Raw genomic sequence first — 21,174 nt, 5'->3', positions numbered from 1 at the left:
CCATCTACGTCCTGAGGACCTCGCTGCCACCGTCCAAGCGTGCTTGGCCCCGGCAGATGAACCTCAGGATTAAAGGGTGGGCTCAGTTCCGCGCACACTGTGTCTCACCTAAAAAATCCAATGCGCAGGCTGGAAGGTGGAAAGACCTTCCCCGGTTCTTCGTTCGCGAAGAGACTGGCCATTATTAGGAGTGCCTACTCTTCCCTAGGCAATATGGATGCACACAATAGATAACCGTTCTGTATGCTAGTTCTGAATGTTCACCTACTGTAGTGTGTGTAATTTACCTCCTCAGGACATGTCAGTAGTGCTTCTGAGAGGAGAGTTTCACAAACCATTGAGATTCATAAGATTGCGTGCTTCATGCAGCATTTTTTGCCATCTACTCCTAGTCATGTTTTTATTATTATTTTTTATTTTCCTGGTAATATTTAGTGATTAATGAGAGTCTTCATTTGCATGCTCACTTTTATGGTCATTACAGTGTGTTATCTGCCAGTAGGAGTCTTAAAGTTCAATGACAATCTCATGCATACTAATAGGAATGCAAATTGCTGATGAAAGAGTGCAAAGGTGTTGAGGTAGGAAAAGTCCTGCAAAATTCCTGTCTTGCAAAAGTCCTTTTAGACAAAGGTAGCATTAAAATGAGTACAGAACCATCCAGATAAAATTAGAAGCAGCAGTTTTAAATGGAGTTAGTGATTCATTTTGCCAAAGCTTTGCAGTGCAGGGAAGCAGGTTTTGGTTGCACTCATACTTGTTACCTTCTCTACCAGGTTTAAAACATCTTGACTGCCAGTGGTGAGGGCATTTTGTTTTGTTAGCTGGGGGAATGGGAGTGTTCATGTGGAAATTTTTTTGAGCTATAACTGTCTATATCACTGGATACTTGTCTATTAAGTATATGCATGTGTGCATATTTTGTCCAAATAATACATAATAAAGCACCTACCTACCTACCTACCTACCTTGTTTCCATCAACAAATATTTGACTGCGGTATAAATCGGTTCAGTAATTTAAACCTGCATGACCAAAAATGTAATGAAAGTTGTGAAAAAAGATGAGAGCTTTTTCATTACTCAGATGCATACACTGACTATGGTTTCCAAAAAGAATGCAAAATGTCTTAATTTCAGTGTATCATTTACTTGGATTTTGTTAAAGCTTGTACAACCTCAGCAGTAAATGACTGCTTATATTTTTGTATACATTCATTCTTCCTTTGCTGTCATGAATTTCTCTTATGGCTGAGCTGTGTGGTGTTGGTGAACCATGTGTTGAGTGCTCAAAATTTTATTGCTAACCTAAAAATTAAAAATTTGAATGGCTTTTTAAATTTTTTCTGTCTGAAAGAGAACCACCTGAAAACTGGTGGAGATTGAATTTATAAAGTCCTCCTATTCTGCTTCCCAAAGATCAAGGAATGGTCAGGTGAGTTATTAGTAAAAATGTGTTGCTTTTTAAAGACTGATAAAACTGTTAGATGCTAAAGTTCAGTACACTAAAATATACTGAATTCAGATGGTGTTTTCTTTGCTTTTAATCTTGTATCTTGAGCTGTGCTTCATGTAGAATATTTGTGTGATGGATTTGCACAAAGGAATATGATATATTAAAGCTAACTGGCATGATTTTATGGATATAAAAAGATTTAATAAGTATTCTTACTGTATTTCTCCCTCAGCTATGTCACAGTGATGAAATCTTTCATTAAATAATGACTTTTTAATGCAGTTCGTTAAAGATGTTAAAATTAACTTACATGTAGTAATTTGGGAAATGGTATCAATATTTGTGCCATCAAGTTTTATTTACACTTAGACTGAAAAAGATTTGTACTCCTGTCATTTATTAGAAAAAAGGAAGGTTGATAGCTTCTATAAAACTATGCATTCAAGTGTTTGTTATAACTGGAAGGAAAAAATAGCACAACGTTAAATTGTGTGCATTATTTATGTATTTAAATAGATATAGTCTGATTATGGAATGTTTGATACAAGAAATCTTCCTAAATTTAAGGTTTATTTTGTTGCTTTTGAGTGTTGGTACTAATTGAGAACTATTAATGAATTAAGATGTGTTGTGTAATGCTTCTTAGTTCACAGGACATGTGTCATTGTGTTACCCTTCACTGTTCTGTTTGCTTCTTGTTGAACTGAGGTAGACAAGCAAATGATAAAATCTTTTGCTAGAGGTATTCCATTTGTCTGAAAATCATTAACCAAATAAATACTAAAAGTCACAGCTTCTATTGAAAGAAAATCTATTGTAATGGTTACATTTAAGCAGTAGTTTCTAACTGCAGCTTAATTTTTGTAGGATTTTAAATTTTTTCTTTAATGATCAGTAATTGTAATCAGCTGAAGTTAAATGCAGCAGATGCTTTAATATTGGCAATTTTTTAAAAAATAATTTAAAAAAAAAATTATGTGCTGAGAGCTGTGGAACTGAAAACATTGGTACTGTCCTTCCATAGGTCTTAGAATAGAAGCAAGGCATGCTAAGGTAGAAGATGATACTTAGTTGAAAGTAATCTGTTAAATTTTGATGGTTTAAAACTTAATTTTTAATGAAACATTTTAAACTACAACTTTTCCTTTTTTTTCCTCCAGCTCTAGCTTTTATTGATTGGTATCTGGTATACATATTTCACTGTACCTGAAATCTCTATCACTTTCTGGCTTTTCTGGATGATACCATAACTATTGCTTAGTATGGACAAAGTGAAGTTCTGTCAGGAGGAAAGTCTTACGTGATAAGATTTTCTCCAGTAGCATTGTTTGTTATTTTTACAAAGAGTGTCTGCAAGAGAATCTGCTGAGAAGTGGCAGTCTCAGTTTAGTCTCTGATCTTGCCAGATTTTGCATTTTGAAATCCTTGGAGAATATAAATGTTTGAAAGTGCTACACGTACGTGCAAAATGTCCTCTAATTCTATAGATTTAATAGAAGGGCACTTAGTTTTATTTTGGATTACCTCAATGGGCTGGTTTTCATTCCTTGAACATAGAACTTTTGCAGAAAGGGTGATGTAGTCTGTTCAGAGCTGTCACTTCCTCACAATGGCAAATTTGGGTCTCTTTTTGTTAGGAGAGGAGCTGGCAGGGACTGCTTTAAAGGAAAGTAGTTTGAGAATGTTGTTTAAAAGTCAGGAAGTGTCAGCTAATAGACAAGAACCAGAAATAGTACCTTGCTTCATATCATTACGGATATTTTAACGTTAACCTTCACCATTAATCAAAGGTGTCGGCCTTGCCATCATGGCTAAATTCCAAGCTGTGTTATGCCATTTTGTCTCTCTTAATTTGTTCTTATGTTAATTGGAAGCTAATCCTCCTAAAACCAGTTTCATGCTGCTGCTGAAGCAAAGTAGTGTTAGTGTTTTCGCCTTTTATGTAATTGCATTTTCAGTAGTGAGGTGATGTTATGGCTCTGTGGAAGTTTTAATGTTTTTGACTTCTTGTCTGACTCACTTACTGGTTCCCCTCAAAGTACAGCACAACTGGTATTAGAAAATTAAAATTTGGAATAGTTCCCTCTTAAGGTCTTTCTGAAACTTAATAGGTGGCTACAGGTGAGGCCAGGAATTGGACTGGGTGATAACGAAGTGTCATTTTTGCTCTAATTTTCAAGCACAATAACAAAAATCTTAATTATCCAAACAAACACATGAAATTTTGTCGTATCTCAGCACTTGGAATTGGTTGTCGTTATGTTTATCTTTCTGTTCATTACTGGCCACTTGCATTCTGCTACTCATTAAACTGAAAAATATGACCAGAAAAGACAAATATCATTGAAATATCCCACCTAGAACCTACTAGTTGTGTAGATTGAAAAGGCATGAAAAAATGTGACAGCAGTGATACTTCTTAAAAGTGATGAATATTACCTTGTTCAAGTCCGATAATTTCTCTAAATAACGCCGGTAGTAGTTGGAGCTATTTCGTATAGTCATGGACTGAGTAAAGTGAGGCCTGACGGAGCCTGCAAGGGGGTCTCTGGTTTGCTGCCTCCCATCAGTCTCAGCTGACATCAGTGGTAGCAGTGAGCATATGTCTATTGGTTTTGCTTTGGAAAGCCTGAGCCACAGGACAGCTGTCATTGCCACTGATTCCATTCCTCTTCTGGTTTTGCCATTGTTAATTGATTGAGATGGAGGGATCCTTCCCTCATTCACAGTACCTGCCCCTCTGTGCACAGCTTCAGGACGTACTGCAGTCCGGGTTCCACAGACCCTCCGTCAGATTTGGGGCTTTGCCTTTCATGCCCGTAAAGGAGTTATAGTTGGCACTAATATAAAAAGGTTCTTGGCTTTAAGAATGCCAGAAGCATATACAGGAATCCATTTTCTCCGGAGTGGTTTAAGGCTGTTCATACTTTTCAGCAGTCAGCTTGTCATTTTGTCAGGGTGAAGCTCTACTCTGTATTGCAAGCTCAACAGCAGGCCTGTGCCATAAGCCTTGCTTTTGACAGCTAAGCCTGGTTTTGACAGCCAAGGTGGTATGTAAACTGTGTCAAAGCTCTCCACACAGAGTTGACACCATTCCCCACACCCTCCCTCTATGAATACTGAGAGTGTGACACAGGAAATAACATCTTCTGTCTACATTTTGGGAAAGGACATGATTTGCCAGGTTGTGTCAAATTCTGTTGTAATTTCTTTTAACTGTGTACTTTTTGCTACAAATTTGTCATAAGTTTGAGTTTTAGTATTCTGTGATCTCTGAAATAATCCATTTGATTTTTTTTTTCAGCATGGATAAGAAAAAAAAGAAACGATCCACCCACCATTGAGGTGAGAAGAAATGTCTTTAAATTTTCAATTGTTGTAATGACACTACAATAATTAATTTATAGTGGACTCTTCTCTGCAGTAGTTTGTCCCTTTTGGGGAAGAATTTAGTATGTTCCTTGCCTAATTGATGAAAGTATACACAGACTAGATATCTAACACTTGGAAAAAATTAAAACAAATGGAAGTACAAACTCCACTGTTCTTTAGTCGTCTTCTGTGTGAATTCTTTTAAGATGGTCTACGTAGGTTCTTTTAAGATGATCATGGCAATTCAAGAGTCTCTTTAATTAAACAAATTCTGAAATACTGCCATAAATTCTTAAATTCAGGTCCTCTATGCATTAATGGAAGAGTTTTTTCATGGTATTTGAAAATTAATTATTTTAATATTTATTTATTTAATGACATTAAAATGTAGATTCCAAATCCAGTGGATTCATCAAAACAGGAAAAGTAATTTTACAATGGTAATGAGATGGGGGAGTTGCAACTATGTCTTTTTCGATAAGAGGAAACAGGGAAATGTCTCACAGTCTTTCTTGCTGGTAAGTTTGTTAAGGGAGGAATAAGTTTGGCTGCTGATCTGTGTTATACAGATGCACACACACACATTCACAACTTGCAAGGATTTCTGTTACAAGTTGCTAAGCACCAGTTACCATCTAGGAATGAGAAAGTAGATGAGGGCATGTTTTGCTATGGAAGGTTCAAACTGATACCCACCGAGGGAGACACTTGACTTGCATCAGAAATAACTGTATCAAGTTCAGTGAAGCTATGTGGCATCTTTAGCCAAAGATTTGGCCACTGAAATCTGGAATGTACTGGTTTGTGAAAAGTTGCCCTGACTGCCTGTGTGTTGAGATAACCTGGGGAAGGTTGTCAGCTGATGTTTACAAGATGTACGGCATTGAAACACACTCCCACATAAGATACAACTTTTCAACTAAATTTTTCTTCCCCTGTTTCACACTTGCCACTGAGGCTGTAGAGACAAAAATGGTTATGATACACCCATGAATGAAAGTAGCTTAATTTATCCTTAATGCTATTTGGGGAGGTACTAAGTGTGAGTTTGTTTTTATTTTATAATTTTTTCCTTTCCCTCCTCACCCTAGTTACTTGTGCAGAATCATAGAACTGATCCTACAGCAGTTGTTCCATCTAAGTGTGGACTGAGCTCCTGAGCTTTGGCTCATACTAACTGCATGCATAAAACTTTTATTTTTGAAATTACCACTTAATGTGATACTTGAAGATGAGAGGTGTTGTGAGTCTTTTTTTTTTATTATTTCTGTGAGCCAGACTGTTGTGATAGTTGCACTGAGATAAACTTCTTCCAGACCTGGGTCTGGTATTGGTGCAATAAAGCTCCTCCTGCCACTGGAGATGTTGGTTCATTTTTGAAATAGGGAGCAAGGAGTCTCCACAGGTGAGAGAACTGTAGAACAATGGTGTTAAAAATATTTTACCTTCCTGAAAAAGCAATTTATGGGGAATGAAAGATTACTGGAGCTGATGGTAGATTCAGAGTTACAGGACTGCTTATACTTTCAGTTTCACGAGGTAATAGATCTGAAAAATAATTTAGAAGCTAATTGCTTCTCCTGCAGGGCTGTTCATAAATGAGCAGAAGCGATAGACTAGGAATTTAAAAATAGTTATCTTTTCAAGTAATCTCTAAATTTTTTTTTCCTGTAGAAGAAAAAATAGTTCAAATATATGTATGTTAAAAATTCTTGCTAATACTTTGAAAATAATGCTGCAGTCATATTTTAAATGCTAGTGCAGCCTAATTTTTTTCTCTATATTAGTGTAGAGCAGTGTGTATGATCTACTTTTCTCCTAATTGGAAACGGCTATATTACAAACCCTTACACCACAATATCATTATAAATGTAGTTACAGTAGTAAACTGCATATAGAATATTGTTTGATCGCTATTTGTAGGACTGATTGGCTTTTGTGTTTTAGCCAAATAAACTTTACTGGCTGCTATTCTGGATTATATACCCTTTTTTGACTGTAAAGATGATACAGTAAACAGCTGTTTGACAGCTGTGGAACAAGGGAATATTTTTGACCATATTTCATGTTAAAACCCTATATAACAAATCTCCTTGTTCTTTCATGTATTTCTCATGAGACTAAACAATTTCTCAAAAAGGATGTAAAGTCCACAAATTTTGCATTGTTGCTTTAATGACATTTTGCTGTCATACTCTAACATCATAAAACATCATTATAGTTCCTAGAACATAAGTTCCTGGACCTGTGCCCATGTTCCTGCCTTTGCAGTCTGTAATACCACTTTTTTGGATGGTTTTCCTTTTTTTTTCCTGTCCTCTCCACTTCTTTATTAAAATTTCTGTTCCACTTCTGTTAGCCTACCATCCCCCTTTTATATTGTATGTTTACTTTTTTTATATTCACCAAATTTGTCTTTTATTCAATTCTTAGCTATTGATGTTAGAGGTTGCCAAACTGCACAGGCTATCAGGTCTCATAATGAGCTCTGTGATCAATTTTTAAATGAAAATGTTGCAGCAATACGGCTTCACAAATCAGATGGATCTTACTGATTGCACTGAAGACCATATTTTGGGAACTAATAATTTGGTAAATACTTTAGGCTAACAAAATGTCATTCATAATCATCAGGACATGTCAGTCATTTGAATGAGAATGAATGTGAGTTGTCCTTCCTTACCAATGGTCACAGTAGTTGGGTCATGACACCTGATAAGGCTGTTGACAGTGTTCTAGAGACTTGATCATGTTTTATATTCAGGCCATTCTGTATTCCACAAACACCTAACTGATCTTTTTTTTATTAGTTTGTTTCCATTTATAAAGTTTTCATTTTCTATCAGAAGAAATTGCTTTACATCTCTTTCTTTCTCTCTCTTTTTTTTATTAATGGAAGAATACTCCAGTGACTTCACAAGTCAACTTGTTCAGTGTTAAGTGTGCAACATCCCTAATGGTTTGTTTTTGCCTTGTGCCCCCATCCCTTTTTCCTGATTTTGGAAGAAGTCATTTGGACTTCTGTGACTGGCTAGACAGAACCCAAGAATGGTGCTTATCACCTTGGTTATTTCTAACCTGACCAGTTACATCAGGCATGTTAGTGCTGGAAGCCTTGGGCTTTAAAGCCAGCTTCTGGAATACTGGTTAGGAATTGGTTGCCTTTTGATTCAGTTATAGCTTGAAATATGCTAGGTCTCAACTCAGTTATGGTAAGGGTGATAACTTCGCAAATTAACACAGATCAAGTTGTTTCTTATCTTCTGCTTTAAACATATTCTGTTCCTATGGTAATCAGGGAATCCTTACATAATTATCTCTTTTGACAAACTCCTTATCAAGGAAGGAAAAAACATACTTCATTGAGTTGTGATAAACCTAAAGTTTCAGTGATTGTTTCTTCCTCTCATCCCCCTGAATAATTACAGTGAAATTACATTCTGTTTGGTTCCCACAATGCATATACACTTTTCCCATTTGTTTGATCTTAAGTATTATTTATTTGAGAGGTGGTATGATCAAAACTAGCTTCAGTCATAGAGATCAGTTTGCACAGAATTCACATTCCTTTAAGGAGAATGGAATGCAGTTTAGAAAAATGCTTTGTTTGGCATTATTGGGATTCCATGTTATAGTTTTGCCTCTGTCTGCTTTAAGATGCTTCAGTTGAGAAGTTTTAAAATGAGAACTCTGACATGGAGATTGTACATTCTAAGGGCCTAGCAAGTGAGTATTTTACTCCTGAAGTCACCAAAAGCTCCACAATGTGATTTACAGTTCTGGAAAATATTTTAAAAGCACAGGAATAAACATGTCTCTGAGCAAAATATTTCCCACCATTGTTGTCCAGGATCACAATCAGGATTTGGGCCTATTCAAGTAACTTAGATTGCACTAAATAGCATTTTGTGTAGTAAATTAGACATGATTCCAGGACAGTAAAATTTGACAATATAAAGAGTTGAGCTACTAAGGTCTTAAATAGAAAGAAGTGGTCAGAGAAGTCAATTAAAAAAAACAAAACAAAACAAAACCAACAAAACAAACAAACAAACAAACAAAAAAACCCATAGAGCTTGCAGAAGCCATCATCTTTTAGATTTGAGGTTTTTTACCTTTTGTTTCTTTTCAGGTTTGAAACACAGGTGCTTATCAACCTCCACAGAGGAGTATTGAGGCACTAATTATTCCTGTTCCTTCCAATTTGCCTATGCTGCAGATCCCAAGGCTGCAGAGGAGAGAGCTGCTGCCGTTCTGCTGCTCCTATCCATGTGGGAGGGAGTGCATGGAGCACTGGCTCCATCGCCTAATTCACTGTCAGCATAACTGAACGGTGGTGGAGGGTGAAGTAAAGCATACCAGGAAAAGGGCTGGTACAGACTATATCACATGTAGACTAAGGGGAATGCAAGGAGCAAACTGCAGCTGAGTCACAGCAACAGTTCCTTGTTTGCTTGTTAGCAAATCCAGATATGCCTTTCTAATCCAAACTGCTCCTCTGTTTTTGCCATGCACTGACAAGCCCTTCAGTGTGGTCATTGTTTCTCATTTGCAACTTGGTACTGCTGAGCTCACGTTCAGTGGCTGAGTTACCAAGATCTGCCCTGGATCGGAACATTCCGAGCTTCCCAGAAATGAGGTCCTCTCTCTGCCTCCTACTCTTGAAATATGATGTAATAGCCAGTTATTTCATCTTGCCTATTTAACTTGTCAAACTGGAAAATGGAGTTTAGGTAACTAGTTTGGTGATACGGTAAAAAATTCAGCTTAACTTTTAGCACTTTGCCATATTTTGTTCATTTGTTAATGAAGATAGTTAATTTGATAATGAAGAAAAATTCTGTGTTAAACTGTCTTATAACAGTTCATTTTTTTAATACTGTGCCAAAGCAATTTTTCAATTCCATTTGTTATTTTTTATATTTTTGCCAACTTCTATGTATGAATTTTTAACAGGCAGACTTGAAAGTTCAAGTTTATTAATGATTAAACCCTCTTTTGAATTTGTGACATATTTCTACTAGGAGGAACTAATTTTATTTATTCTGTAAATCTCCTAGTTTATTCAGAAAAGTGGAAGAAGCGACAATATGAGATCCTTTAAGAGTGAAAGAACACTTAATTCCAAGTGTTCACCCTACAAAGCAGGTCTTCCAGTACAGCCTGGTAGGCAGTGAAAATCCTTTTCACTAGGGACAAACTTCTAGATTTTTCTCTATCTATGGAGTGGAGGTAAATACAGTTTCCAGGCAGCAGGGTATACTTGGTGATACATCTCAGCTGCCATAATTAAACGAGAGTGCTAAATGAAAATCAAATTTTCAAGAAAAGTGGAAATTTCATCCCAGTGCCTTTTGCAGCAATGCATTTGGAAGACAGCAATATGTCTTGGCCTGTGTTGCCCCTATGAACAGACCATACTTTATTCTTTTTTCATTCAGCTGTTGTCAATGCTAAAATGTCAGAATATGAAGAAATTGTCAGTTTCTGGATGAAAAGCAGCTGCTTTGAACTCCACATAGTGCCACTTTGGTATCTCCTTAGTTATAATGTACTTCAGGAAAATCTTAGACATCACTTTCTTACACTCTGCCTTCCTAAGGAGAGAAGACATGCAGCTCCAAACATTAGAAGGATTAAAAACCTCATAAAACTTACAATAATCACCAGGTTAGTTACCAGCAGTGAGTCTTCGTTTACTTTCCATCTAAAAATAAACCTTAGAACATGTAGTTGGACCCAACTGTTGGCACATGATGGCTGGATGTCTTAAGGCATTTTTCATTTTTTAGTTTTCTCTTTTCATAAAAATGATGGACATTTCTGATACTCTTTCTGATGCCGAGTGCTTCCTGAGAACTACTGGTTCAAAGGGCTTACATCGTTTATTTGTATAAAAAGAGAGTGTCAGAAGAAGAAGTAATCCTTAGAAAATTGCAGCTATCTGGTAGATACTATGTTTTCTGGGGTGGATAGACTAATTCTGTATTTCCCGTGAAAGTCAGAGCACATTACGTGTTCATGTGCTTACATTTCAGCAGAAAATAAATTGCTATGTTTTGGGGGGCAATTTTTAGTGAAGCTAGCCATCTTATGAAATACTGTGATTCATCTTGGAGGAGAAGATAAATGTTCTGAACCTGACAGTATAACTTCAAAGAAAAAATTTTTAAAAACCCAACCAAACAGAAAATGCACAAACATTTATCTGTTACTTTCCATAGTATATCAAACAGTAAAGGTTTGGGTAGCAATGGAGGCTCAAAGTGAGTGTGTGGTGGTGTGCAGGTGAGTTGGAGGAACCTGTGGTGCCAAACAGATCTCTAGACTGCTTGTCATGGGGAGAAGAGCGCCACAGATGTCAGTTCCTCTTCCACTGTCCAGGTAATAGGAGGGTGTCTGGGGAGGAACCTTTCTACCTCTCACTGTATTTAACTGCCATGCAGATAAACTGAAGGCAAATCTGGAAGATTAGTTAAAAAGATCCTGCACATTTCTAGTGTGTTTTAAGGATAATTCCTTCTACAAATATTCATGCAATAGTTTCATTAAAATTTGCATTTTGAACAAAGTTGATTATCCTGTTCAGATTTGGAACTACTTTGATCTTTTATTTACATACCTGTCCTGACAGGGAAATTTCAGTGTCATAACTGCTTCAGACTGCAGCAGCTATGGTAACTGAACCAACAGTATTTAGAAACACAATCACAATGTTTAAAAAAAAAAAAAAAAGTTCTAGTGAGAATTGAAAATTTTGTATTTTCTGATGATAATTTTAGGAAAAGGAAAGGCTCAGTGTCTGTGAGAGAAGTCCACAAAATGAACTTGCCAGCCTAAAAGGACAATGTGTTTATGATAAGAAAACTCATCTATTTGACTTGATTTTTCTAACATGCCTAATGACTCGATTTCCAATTCACATTATCTTTGAATTGAACCCAGGGACCCAATGAATTCAATGTACATATTAGTGGCATGAATTTAATGCTTAAAAAGGAGGTGTGCAGATACTTACAACTTGAAAATATTTTGTCCTGGTATGGATTGTATAAAAAATTCTGAACAAGTCACTTCAGGGATTTTTTTCCTACATTTGCTAATGAGGATAATTTCTCATGCTTTTTTCAAGATTCACATGGTTATTTTACTAGATCTCAAATACACTTTGTCCAGTGAAAGCTCATTAAAAGAGCCTTACTGAAGTTGGAAAACCAGAAGACAATTATATATCAACATTTAAAATGGACTTGGAGCATTTATAATTTAGTTACAAGTCCTCTTACCTGACTAAGGTAACTTTATGTTAAAGTAATCAGTTGAAAATATTTTAAATCAGAAAGTAGCTGCTCAAAGAAAGGAAATTACATTTGTATTTTAGTAAGTAATTTCATGTTGTTTTAGCAGAGACTGTGATGCAGTCTTCAGATATCACAAAGGTATTTGACCTTGTTTCTTGGTAGTGAGTTAATACAAGCACGACAGGAGTAATCCCCTTGAAATCAGTCAGGGGAGGTAGATTTATATAGGCATGAGGTAAACAAGGATAGAATTGAGAGAATTGAGAAATGAGGTTTTGCCATACTGATTGTTGAAAATTTGATCTTCCTATGCTTGGCAGTATTTTTATTGGAGTATAGGAGAATTTTCTCGCCCCCTTCAGTTTGCAAAGTCGTTTGTGTGCTTGTATATTTCCATGCAGTATAGGTATGTGAAGAGTTCTGCATCTGCCCTGTGCATGTATGAATTTACGTACAGAGGCAATTAAGAAATAATAAAAAGGGGTGCTTTCCATGATATCTCCAAGGTAAGTGTTTTTTAAATACTGCCTTTTAAAACATTCTTAGGTGTTCAAAGTTGCTATGTCAACTCTTGGCAATATCACGTGTAATTTTCTAACACCATTCTTGAACTAATGTCATGGTCTTCTGCTCAGAGAGAAGTGGTCTATTTTATATACTGGTCTATTTTGTCCTTAACTCTTCCATGTACTTGTAATCTGAAGAAAGCATTCAGCCTTTTTCTTCATTCTGGAGGTCATCTCTATCCACATGGATAACAAAAAGGTGATCAGGAATAGTCTGCATGGATTCACTAAAGGTGATCAGGAGTAGTCTGGATGGATTATGCTTGACCAACGTGATTGCCTTCTATGGTGAAACAGCTACTGGGGTGGATGATGAAGAACAGTAGGTATTGTCTACCTCTACTTCAGCAAGGCTTTCAAAACTGACTGTCACAACATCCTTATAGGTGAGCTCAGGAATGTGGACTGGATGAGTGGACAGTGAGGTAGATTGAGAACTGGCTGAATGGCAGATCCCAGAGGGTTGTGATCAGTTGTACAGGATTTAGCTTGGAGGCCTGTCACTAGTGATGTCCCCCAAGGTTCAATACTGGGCCCAGTATTTTTTAATTTGTTCATCTATGACTTGGATGAAGGGGCAGATGCCTCCACCGCAAGTTCACTGATGACACAAAGGTGGGAAGAGTGGCCGATATCCCAGAGAGCTGTGCAGCCCTTCAGAAAGACCTTGATAAGTTGGAGAGATGGGCAGAGAAGAAATGACTGAAATTCAACAAACGCAAGTGCGGGGTTCCGCACCTGGGGAAGAATAACCCCAGGCACCATTACAGGCTGGGAGCTGAGCTGCTTGAAAACAGCTCTGCAGAAAAGGATTTGGGGGTCCTGGTGGACCACAAGTGTCCATGAGCCAGAAGCGTGTCCTTGTGGCCAGCAAGGTCAATGGTATCCTGGGGTACATTAGGAAGAGCATTGCCAGCAGGTTGAGAGGGTTGATCCTGCCCCTCAACTCAGCTCTGGTGAGTCCTCACCTGTAGTGCTATGTCCAGTTCTGGGCTTCTCAGTGCAAGAGAGACATAGGGCTCCTGGAGTGGGTTCAGCAGAGAATGACAAAGATGATTAAAGGACTGGAGCTTCTGACAAGGCAAGGCTGAGGGAGCTGGGCCTGTTCAGCTTGGAGTAGAGACAACTCAGAAAAGACCTCATCAGTGTATACAAGTATCTGAAGGGAGGGTGCCAAGAGGATGGATGGATCCAGGCTCTTCTTGGTATTGCTGAGCTGTAGGGTCAGAGCCAGTGGGCAGAAACTGATGCACAGGAAGTTCTACTTGAAGACAAAGAAGAAGTTCTTTACTGTGCAAGTGGCCATGCACAGAACAGATTGCCCATAGTGGGGAGTCTCCCTCACTGGAGATATTAAAGAACTATCTGGATGCAATGCTGTGCAATGTGCTCTAGGATGACCCTGCATGGGCAGGGAGTTGGGAGCAGATCCAGTGTGGTCCCTTCCAACCTGAGCCATTGTGTGATTCTGCAATTTTAGGTATTTATTTGCGTGTCTTCCAGCTTATGCACTAGAAGAGTCAAGGTTGCACATTTGCTTCTCCCAAAGCTATGCCTTGTGGCACAGATAACTAATACCACAGACATAGTGAATTATAGGAAGAGATGCAAGTGATAAATAGCTATAATAACAAGTCCTACATAGAAAACAATGCAAGAGGTAGCCTTATTTTATTTGTTGATGACCGTACCTCATTTCCTAATTTATTCTTTTTGCTTCAGTAGAACAGTGAAATGGACACAATGCAGTTTTGCTTTAACAGTATGATCAAAACATTAAGAACATTCTAAAAAAGGGCTGAATTTGCAGTTGAGAAAAACCAGTTAATTTTGCCACATTTTATCTAAATATCTGAAAATGTGGGTTATAAAATTAAGAAAAGCAACGACTGCTTAAAATGTTTTATTACAACATTTAGTATTGGATTGGCTTCTGATTCATCCAATTATCTTTCTATTCTGTTTTTAGGAGATTCTTAGGAATGAAAATTATAGAGAAGAAATGAAACAGAAAATAAAAGATGTATCTGAAAAAGATAAGCTGCTTCAAGCCAAGGAATACAAGGAGGGACTTGTTGCTGAACCAGGTCATACTCAGGTCAAAGGTCATGCATCTGCCCCTTACTATGGAAAGAAAGAGCCTTCGGAAGATCCCACAAGCACTGCAAATACCTTCCAGCCTGGTGCCTGGATGCCACCAGGCAGTGGTAGTAGTCAAAATAAATGAACAATTGTATTGTACAGATATTGCTCATGCTTTAAGAGATGATATGAAGAGCTTTACATACAAGTGTGCAATGAAGTGGTGTTAAAGCAGTTCCATTTACTTTTGCAGAACTATTCAAATGGGCTTAATCATGACAAACCAATGTAAAATGTTTGGGTTTAGTGAAAAACAAGATGTGTTACTAAGTTAAGTTTGGTTTTGACAGTTGCTATTAATCAGTTATACTTAAATTCAATTAGAATGTTGTCTAACCCAGTTTTCCTAAATAAGTCTAAATTGTTTTTTCCCTGAACACTAATTTATTTTTAAAATTGTTTTTGATGTAATAGTTGGTATGCTTACATTTTCCCAAACCTTGGCCAAGATATCTCTTCAGATTAACTGCCTTGTCGATGCCAGTCTGCTTTCCACTGGCAAGCACGTGGAAAAGTTGATTTCATTGAGAAGACTCACCATGACACTACACTGATTACACATCATAGAGATGTTCTTGTAACTTAAAACAGTCAACATATCTGAATGTTTGACTCTCAGCCAGCAATTTGCAAGGATAAAATCAGTTAAACTACATATAACTGCTATAATAGAGGCTGGAAGTACTTGATAAAGCTGCTGCAAAATAATACAAGGTTTGGGACAAGGGACTGTCATAAATATTTAAAGCAAAAAATATAAAATTAGTTTTTATTTCTGGTGTATCCATGGACTTCCCTGAATGATTAGATCATTTTGGCCACAGTTTAGATACACAAAATGTATGGATTATGTGGTTAGAGAGGACGTTTGAGAACTTCAAATAAAAATAAAGACCACATAATTTTTTTCAAAAAGTATCAAATTTATTTATGGAGTTTATCCCTCATCACTTCTCCTCCATGTGTTTCAAGCCATGTAGGTATCAAAGGTGGAACACATACACATTTGACAACACTTCATACAAAACATGGAGACATAATCTCACATATTTATAAAATGCCCAATAATGCATTGCTTTCTAATGCTAATAATGCTTGCTTTCACCAACAAAATTGAAAGGGGATCAACTTCACACTTACTTTAAGTAATTTCAGTTAGACTCCCCTCTTCTGATCCCCCTTGGTATCAAGCTAGCTCTATAGGTGTCTTCATTTAAACAATGGTATTATTTAAAGGTTTTATTTTTAAACATCATCAAAGGCTATCTCCTAAAATGCACAACTCTGTGCTGCTGTTTAGAAATATGCAGAATAGAAAAACTTAATGACTACCACAAGCTATTTTGCACTAGATTGTGTAGAGGCCCTTGAAAACGTAATCTGTTTTGCTAAGAAACATAAATTAGAAATAAGGTGAAAAAAATTTGGTGTATTTCCAACACAAACCTTTTTTTTTTCTTCCAGTATACCAGCAATTTGCAACCTGTAAGGCAGTAGAGTTTCAATGGCCATAAGAACAAAAGTTCTACCTAAACTCAGAAGGTCCTAGATCAAAGGTAGCCATGTTAGAAAGTAAAAAGAACTACTGTCACCAGCATGTGCATTGACCTCCCACAGCCGTCTGCTATAGGTCACTAGGACACAGAACACTAGGCCAGCTGGGTCTTTGGTCTCACCCCATTTATGTCTATTCTTTGAGGCATAAAGACTTTACGAAGGCAGAAACAAATTAGTTACAGGTGGAGAGTTCAGCTGATTGTTAGGAAAGACCACACAACATAGTACTGTATTTTGTAGAACACGATGAATGCCTTAAGACAAATGAAGCTAACAAGAACAAGTTATCAGTTTCCTAGAGTTTGGGCTGAATTTAAAGGCTGTTCATGGCTGGTAGTTCAGGAAATAGGAAGAGTTAGGTAGGTTATTTCTGCAGGGAAGCCCCACCATCAAAGACACTGCACCAGCCACTACGGGCACACACAGCCATATGCAGCGTCCTTAAAGGAAATCAGTAATATCTGCTACCTAATTAAGCTACAGTTAGCTTATCTCTACAGCTCTGCTGAAGGTATGCCAAAACTTGCATTTCTGTAATCCAGTTTATTATTCACATTTTTCCCTAAATTTGACAACTTTAAGACACTTGTTAAGTCATAACTCAGCTAAGGGGAAAAACAAATTACCTCCAGTCACGCAACAGGTTAATTTTTTAATATAACATGCAAATTTAGAAAAGCAACTTGCACTAGAAAACACAAGTAGTATATTTAATTAATAAAGTGTCGGGCGAATTTGAACACAAATCAGCAGGAAAAAAATACAAAGTATTAAATTTCATACTTCAAGAAATAACAGGATCAAGTATCAAAGGACAGTTACAACACAAAATGTACAAGTGTTTCATTTAAAAAGTGGATTCTTTGCACATGGCAGGTGATTTTTTTTTTTTTTCCCATTTAATCCTTCTTTGTTCGTTTGGCTTTTGCGATGTTCTCTTGGCGTTTCTGTTTCTTCTTTTGCTCTCGCTCCCTGGCCTCAATCATTTTTGCAAGCTTCCATGAAAGTGCTGCACTGATCACGAACAACGGCGTAAGGGCCAAGATCACTGTGGTAAGGAAGCCATAGGGGTCCTTTGCAGCCCACTCCACGATGTACTCAGCCCAAGCCTTAATATCAAGCATCTTTTCTGTTCTTCTATTGGGAAAACCCCGTAGAATAATAATAAAAAAAAATAATTTCTGAGTACTCAGAAAAATAAAAGCACACATACACAAAAACAAAACACAAGAAGTTCTACATGAGGAACAATTTTTCTGCATTGAGCGTGGCAGAGCACTGGAACAGGCTGCCCAGGGAGGTCGAGTCTTCCTCACTGGAGACATTCAGAACCCACCTGTGTCCAGGTGGCTCTGCCTTGCAGAGTCGTTAGACTGGATGATTCCAGAGGTCCCTTCCAACCTTAAGAGTTCTGTGATAGCAACTACCGTTTTAATATAAGTTGTCATACAGAGCAAGCCCATTTTTGCTAGAAGTGAAAAGAGGTGCATGGCATGTGAAAGAGTAATACAAAGCACTAACCGCACCTTAAATTTCAGCGCTTATAAAACAATTAGGAATTGCACCCAACAGAGTTGCAGATACTACCAAGAATAAACTGCTCAATGGAAAAAAAAAAAAGGAGTACGGTCTGTGGTTCTCTGGAACAAAAGGAAAGCCAGCCCGGTTGGTTTCTCTCTCCATAGGTTTCACTACGGAAGGGAGGAAGCCCGGGCAGCGCTTCAGACACTGAGCTGGCGGTAGCCGGGAAAAGAAGAACCCGGCGGCGGTGTCGGCTCCGCCGCGTCTCCCCCGCGAACGACTCGACCGACCCCTCCGTCCCTCCCGCCGCTCCTCTCGTCCCACCTCACCTGGGCCCCGGGGACGCTCCAGGCCTGCCGAGCGGCGCAAGGGCGGCGCCGAGATCCCTGCGGAGAGAACACACGGGCCGTGAGGGGGAGGCGACGCCCCAGCAGCAATGCCCGGACCGCCCCGCCCTCCCTCCTCCGGGCTCAGCTAATACCGCGGCCCTGAACGCCTCCGGACTTCCGAGCGGAAACAGGAAGGAGGCACCCGGGCCGCCCCGCCCAGGCCGGGCGGGAATGGGATAGCAGAGCCCGCCCGCCGCAGGGGTGGGGTGGTCCCGCGGCGCTCCGCCTTTCCAAGATCCGCCCGTGGCCACCTCACGGTCACCGCCCGTGGGGAGCAGCGGAGTGCGGCGTGCAGGGGCTCATCACTGCTTTGGGAAAAAGGCTGTACACTGGGAAAAAGGCGTTCCCGAGGTACCCAGATGGGTAGTTCACGGTGTATGCCGCTCGCCCGCAGGGCAGCTTGGCAGCGGCCGGTGGGGAATGCCTGCCCTCTGAGAACGGCGGTGTCCCTCCCCTCTCCCAGTGTGCTGCCGCTCGGGTGCGTGGCACGATCGGGATCAGACCGGAGGGAACTTGTGCCAGTGCCTCGGCGGTGTACCCCCCGTATGTCGTGCGTCTTTGGGGAGCCCTGACTTTCCGGCGGGCGCACCGTGCCGTCCCCGGGGGTACCAGCCGTGCAGCACCTGCTGTTGCGCTGCTCCCCACCGAACTTACCTCAGCGAAAATAACTCGGCTGAACTCCGAATATTCTGAGCCTTTAATATGCTCATACTGAAAATTCAGGCAAATTCAAAAATCTCGTATTTGCCTTGCCTTGGTGTGTTGCACCAAGTCTTCTCCCTTTCACACATAGACTCATGTGAATAAAAAGTTCATGTTTCCGAAGCAAGACAAAGGAGCTTATTAGCTTAGTACATGAGAGGATCTTGCAGTCACCCAAATTGTATTGATCAGTTCTAAAGTTCCTTTCTCTGTAACGTACCAACAAATGCCATTGGGGCATTCTGGTCTTGTAAATTTTTTCTTTACATGAATATTTGTATTATTTAAAGGGCAGTTTAAATATATAAATATGCAGTTAAATATAATATTACACAAATAATATATATTATAATTTAATATTAAACATAAAGTATATCAAATATACAGTTAAATGTATATTTTGTCAATGAATCATTGACAAGTGTCATGAAAGAGATGCACTACCAACAGAGACCCTAAAATTGCTTTAGTTTCAGTATGCTGAATGCAATTTTGTGATATATGCAAAATTACATTATTGCATTCTTGTTCAAAAGCTGTCTGTTGTGTTCTGGCTCTTGTAATATTTTTTCAGGACAGGACAGGACAGGACAGGACAGGATCCTTCTGTTTGAAAGCACCTACAGTGATCATCTCATCCGACTGCCTAATTGCTTTAGGGCTAAACAAAAGCTACAGTATGTTGTTAAGAACTGCACCCTGAGGAACACTGCTGGTGGCTGGTCACCAGCCAGCTGTAATCCCAGTCACTACACCCCTCTGAGCTCTGCCCTTCAGCCAGTTCTTCACCCAGCACACCATGAACCTGCTTATCTCACAGCTGGACATCATGTCCCGAAGGATGCTGTGAGGGGCAGAATCAGAAGCCTTATTCCAGACTTAATCTGTTAAGAATCCTTAATCCTTCCTAAAATCCAGGAAAACAACATCCACCTCCTTCCCTCCATCTACTATGCAGGTGACCTTGTCATAAAGGCTATAAATTCAGTTAAAAAGGACTTTCCTGTTGTGAACCTGTGTAGACTGTGCCTGATGATTACATTATTCTTTAAGTACCTTTCTCCATAATTTTTCCAGGTACTAAGTTTAGACTAACAGGTCTTCTGGAGTATTCCCTTATGCCGTTTTTGTAAATGGGAATAATGCTGGCTAGCTTCCAGTCAGCAGGGACCTCCAAAGACCCCAAGACCTTTGGGAGATATCTGTTCATGCGTCTCTGTACCTGTGTTACTCAGCCAGTTAGGTGAGCATTAAAACCCTTAAAAGAAGTTATGGATCCCTCTTTGGTCTGTAGTTTGTAAATCTTAACAAAACATAATAATCCCAATTTATTTGACTAAAGATATTATTTTGGAGATAAATCATTGTAAGACATTTCGCATTCTGTGTAGCTAAGTTAAAAGTACGTGGGCTATTACATTAGTATATCCTATTTCTGGTGAAATTACGTATTGGGCTGGAGGACACAGTTACATTTTTGATGCTTGAATGTCAAATTCAGACACACATTCCAAAATAAACATGGAATTAGTCAACAACTATATACAAAGTGTTTAATATTACCACCTTTAGATCTGCTGCAAAGTTAATTTCCAGTTCCAGTCTTTCACATTATAGTAACTGTCTCATCTGTCTGTCTTTCAGTATCTTCTCTGCCTTAGCCTTAGTGATTTAAAGACAAAAGTGCCTGATTCATTGTGGTAGGGATTTTTAATTCACTTTTTTTTTCCTAGAAACCAGATCTTATATAATTACTTTTTCTGCTGTCCTTCTCCAGCTAATATCTTGTGAAGCTGTTGACTGGTTATATTGGCAAAGTAGTAGAAGTCTCATACATAACGATTCTGCTCCTGTACGAACGATCTGTGAAAACAGAGGGCTAGGTAGAGAAGACAGGTCCAGGCTACCACCTTGACTGAAAGCTGCAGTGCATTTTTATTAGGAATTAAGAGAAGTTATGGAAATACTACCTGATGGGGAGGGTTCCTTTATGGCTTATCCTCTACGAAACTCGGAATAATTCAACCACAAGGCCATGGGAGATGAGGATATTTGTTTTGGTTTTCTGAGTTACTCATTTGTATCTTAAGTAGTCAAAGAGAGAACAGAAATTCCAGAATTTCCCTACAGCTTGCACAAAGCAGCACAACCCTTAGCATACCATTAGAGT

At 38.7% G+C, this 21,174-nt stretch overlaps 2 protein-coding genes across 2 annotated transcripts in view; one reads left to right on the top strand and one right to left on the bottom strand.

Moving 5' to 3' along the window:
• Positions 1-15,617, top strand: part of NDUFAF2 (NADH:ubiquinone oxidoreductase complex assembly factor 2) — a 43,396-nt gene extending 27,779 nt beyond the window's left edge. Inside the window, exons 3-4 of the mRNA XM_027883202.1 lie at positions 4,759-4,799; positions 14,663-15,617. Of these exons, the coding sequence (XP_027739003.1) occupies positions 4,759-4,799; positions 14,663-14,920 (299 nt within the window). The 3' untranslated portion in view covers positions 14,921-15,617. The remainder of the gene's footprint in view (positions 1-4,758; positions 4,800-14,662) is intronic.
• A 608-nt stretch (positions 15,618-16,225) lies between these two features.
• On the bottom strand, positions 16,226-18,465 carry SMIM15 (small integral membrane protein 15). Its single transcript, XM_027883203.1, has 3 exons — positions 18,395-18,465; positions 18,243-18,299; positions 16,226-17,529 (listed from the first exon to the last, which is right to left on the bottom strand). The coding sequence occupies exon 3, from the start codon at positions 17,514-17,516 to the stop codon at positions 17,292-17,294; it is 225 nt and encodes a 74-aa protein (XP_027739004.1). The 5' UTR covers positions 17,517-17,529; positions 18,243-18,299; positions 18,395-18,465; the 3' UTR covers positions 16,226-17,291.
• Between the last annotated feature and the right edge of the window lie 2,709 nt (positions 18,466-21,174).

Source organism: Empidonax traillii, unplaced genomic scaffold (assembly GCF_003031625.1).
Source record: "Empidonax traillii isolate 1590-97213 ecotype Southwest subspecies unplaced genomic scaffold, ASM303162v1 scaffold120:size1031401, whole genome shotgun sequence".
Lineage (NCBI taxonomy): Eukaryota > Metazoa > Chordata > Aves > Passeriformes > Tyrannidae > Empidonax > Empidonax traillii.
This window is presented reverse-complemented; position numbering and strand designations above follow the sequence as displayed.

Bases quoted from the DNA above. Each gene is read 5' to 3' on its own strand.
- SMIM15 (XM_027883203.1), bottom strand. From the start codon at position 17,516: ATGCTTGATATTAAGGCTTGGGCTGAGTACATCGTGGAGTGGGCTGCA.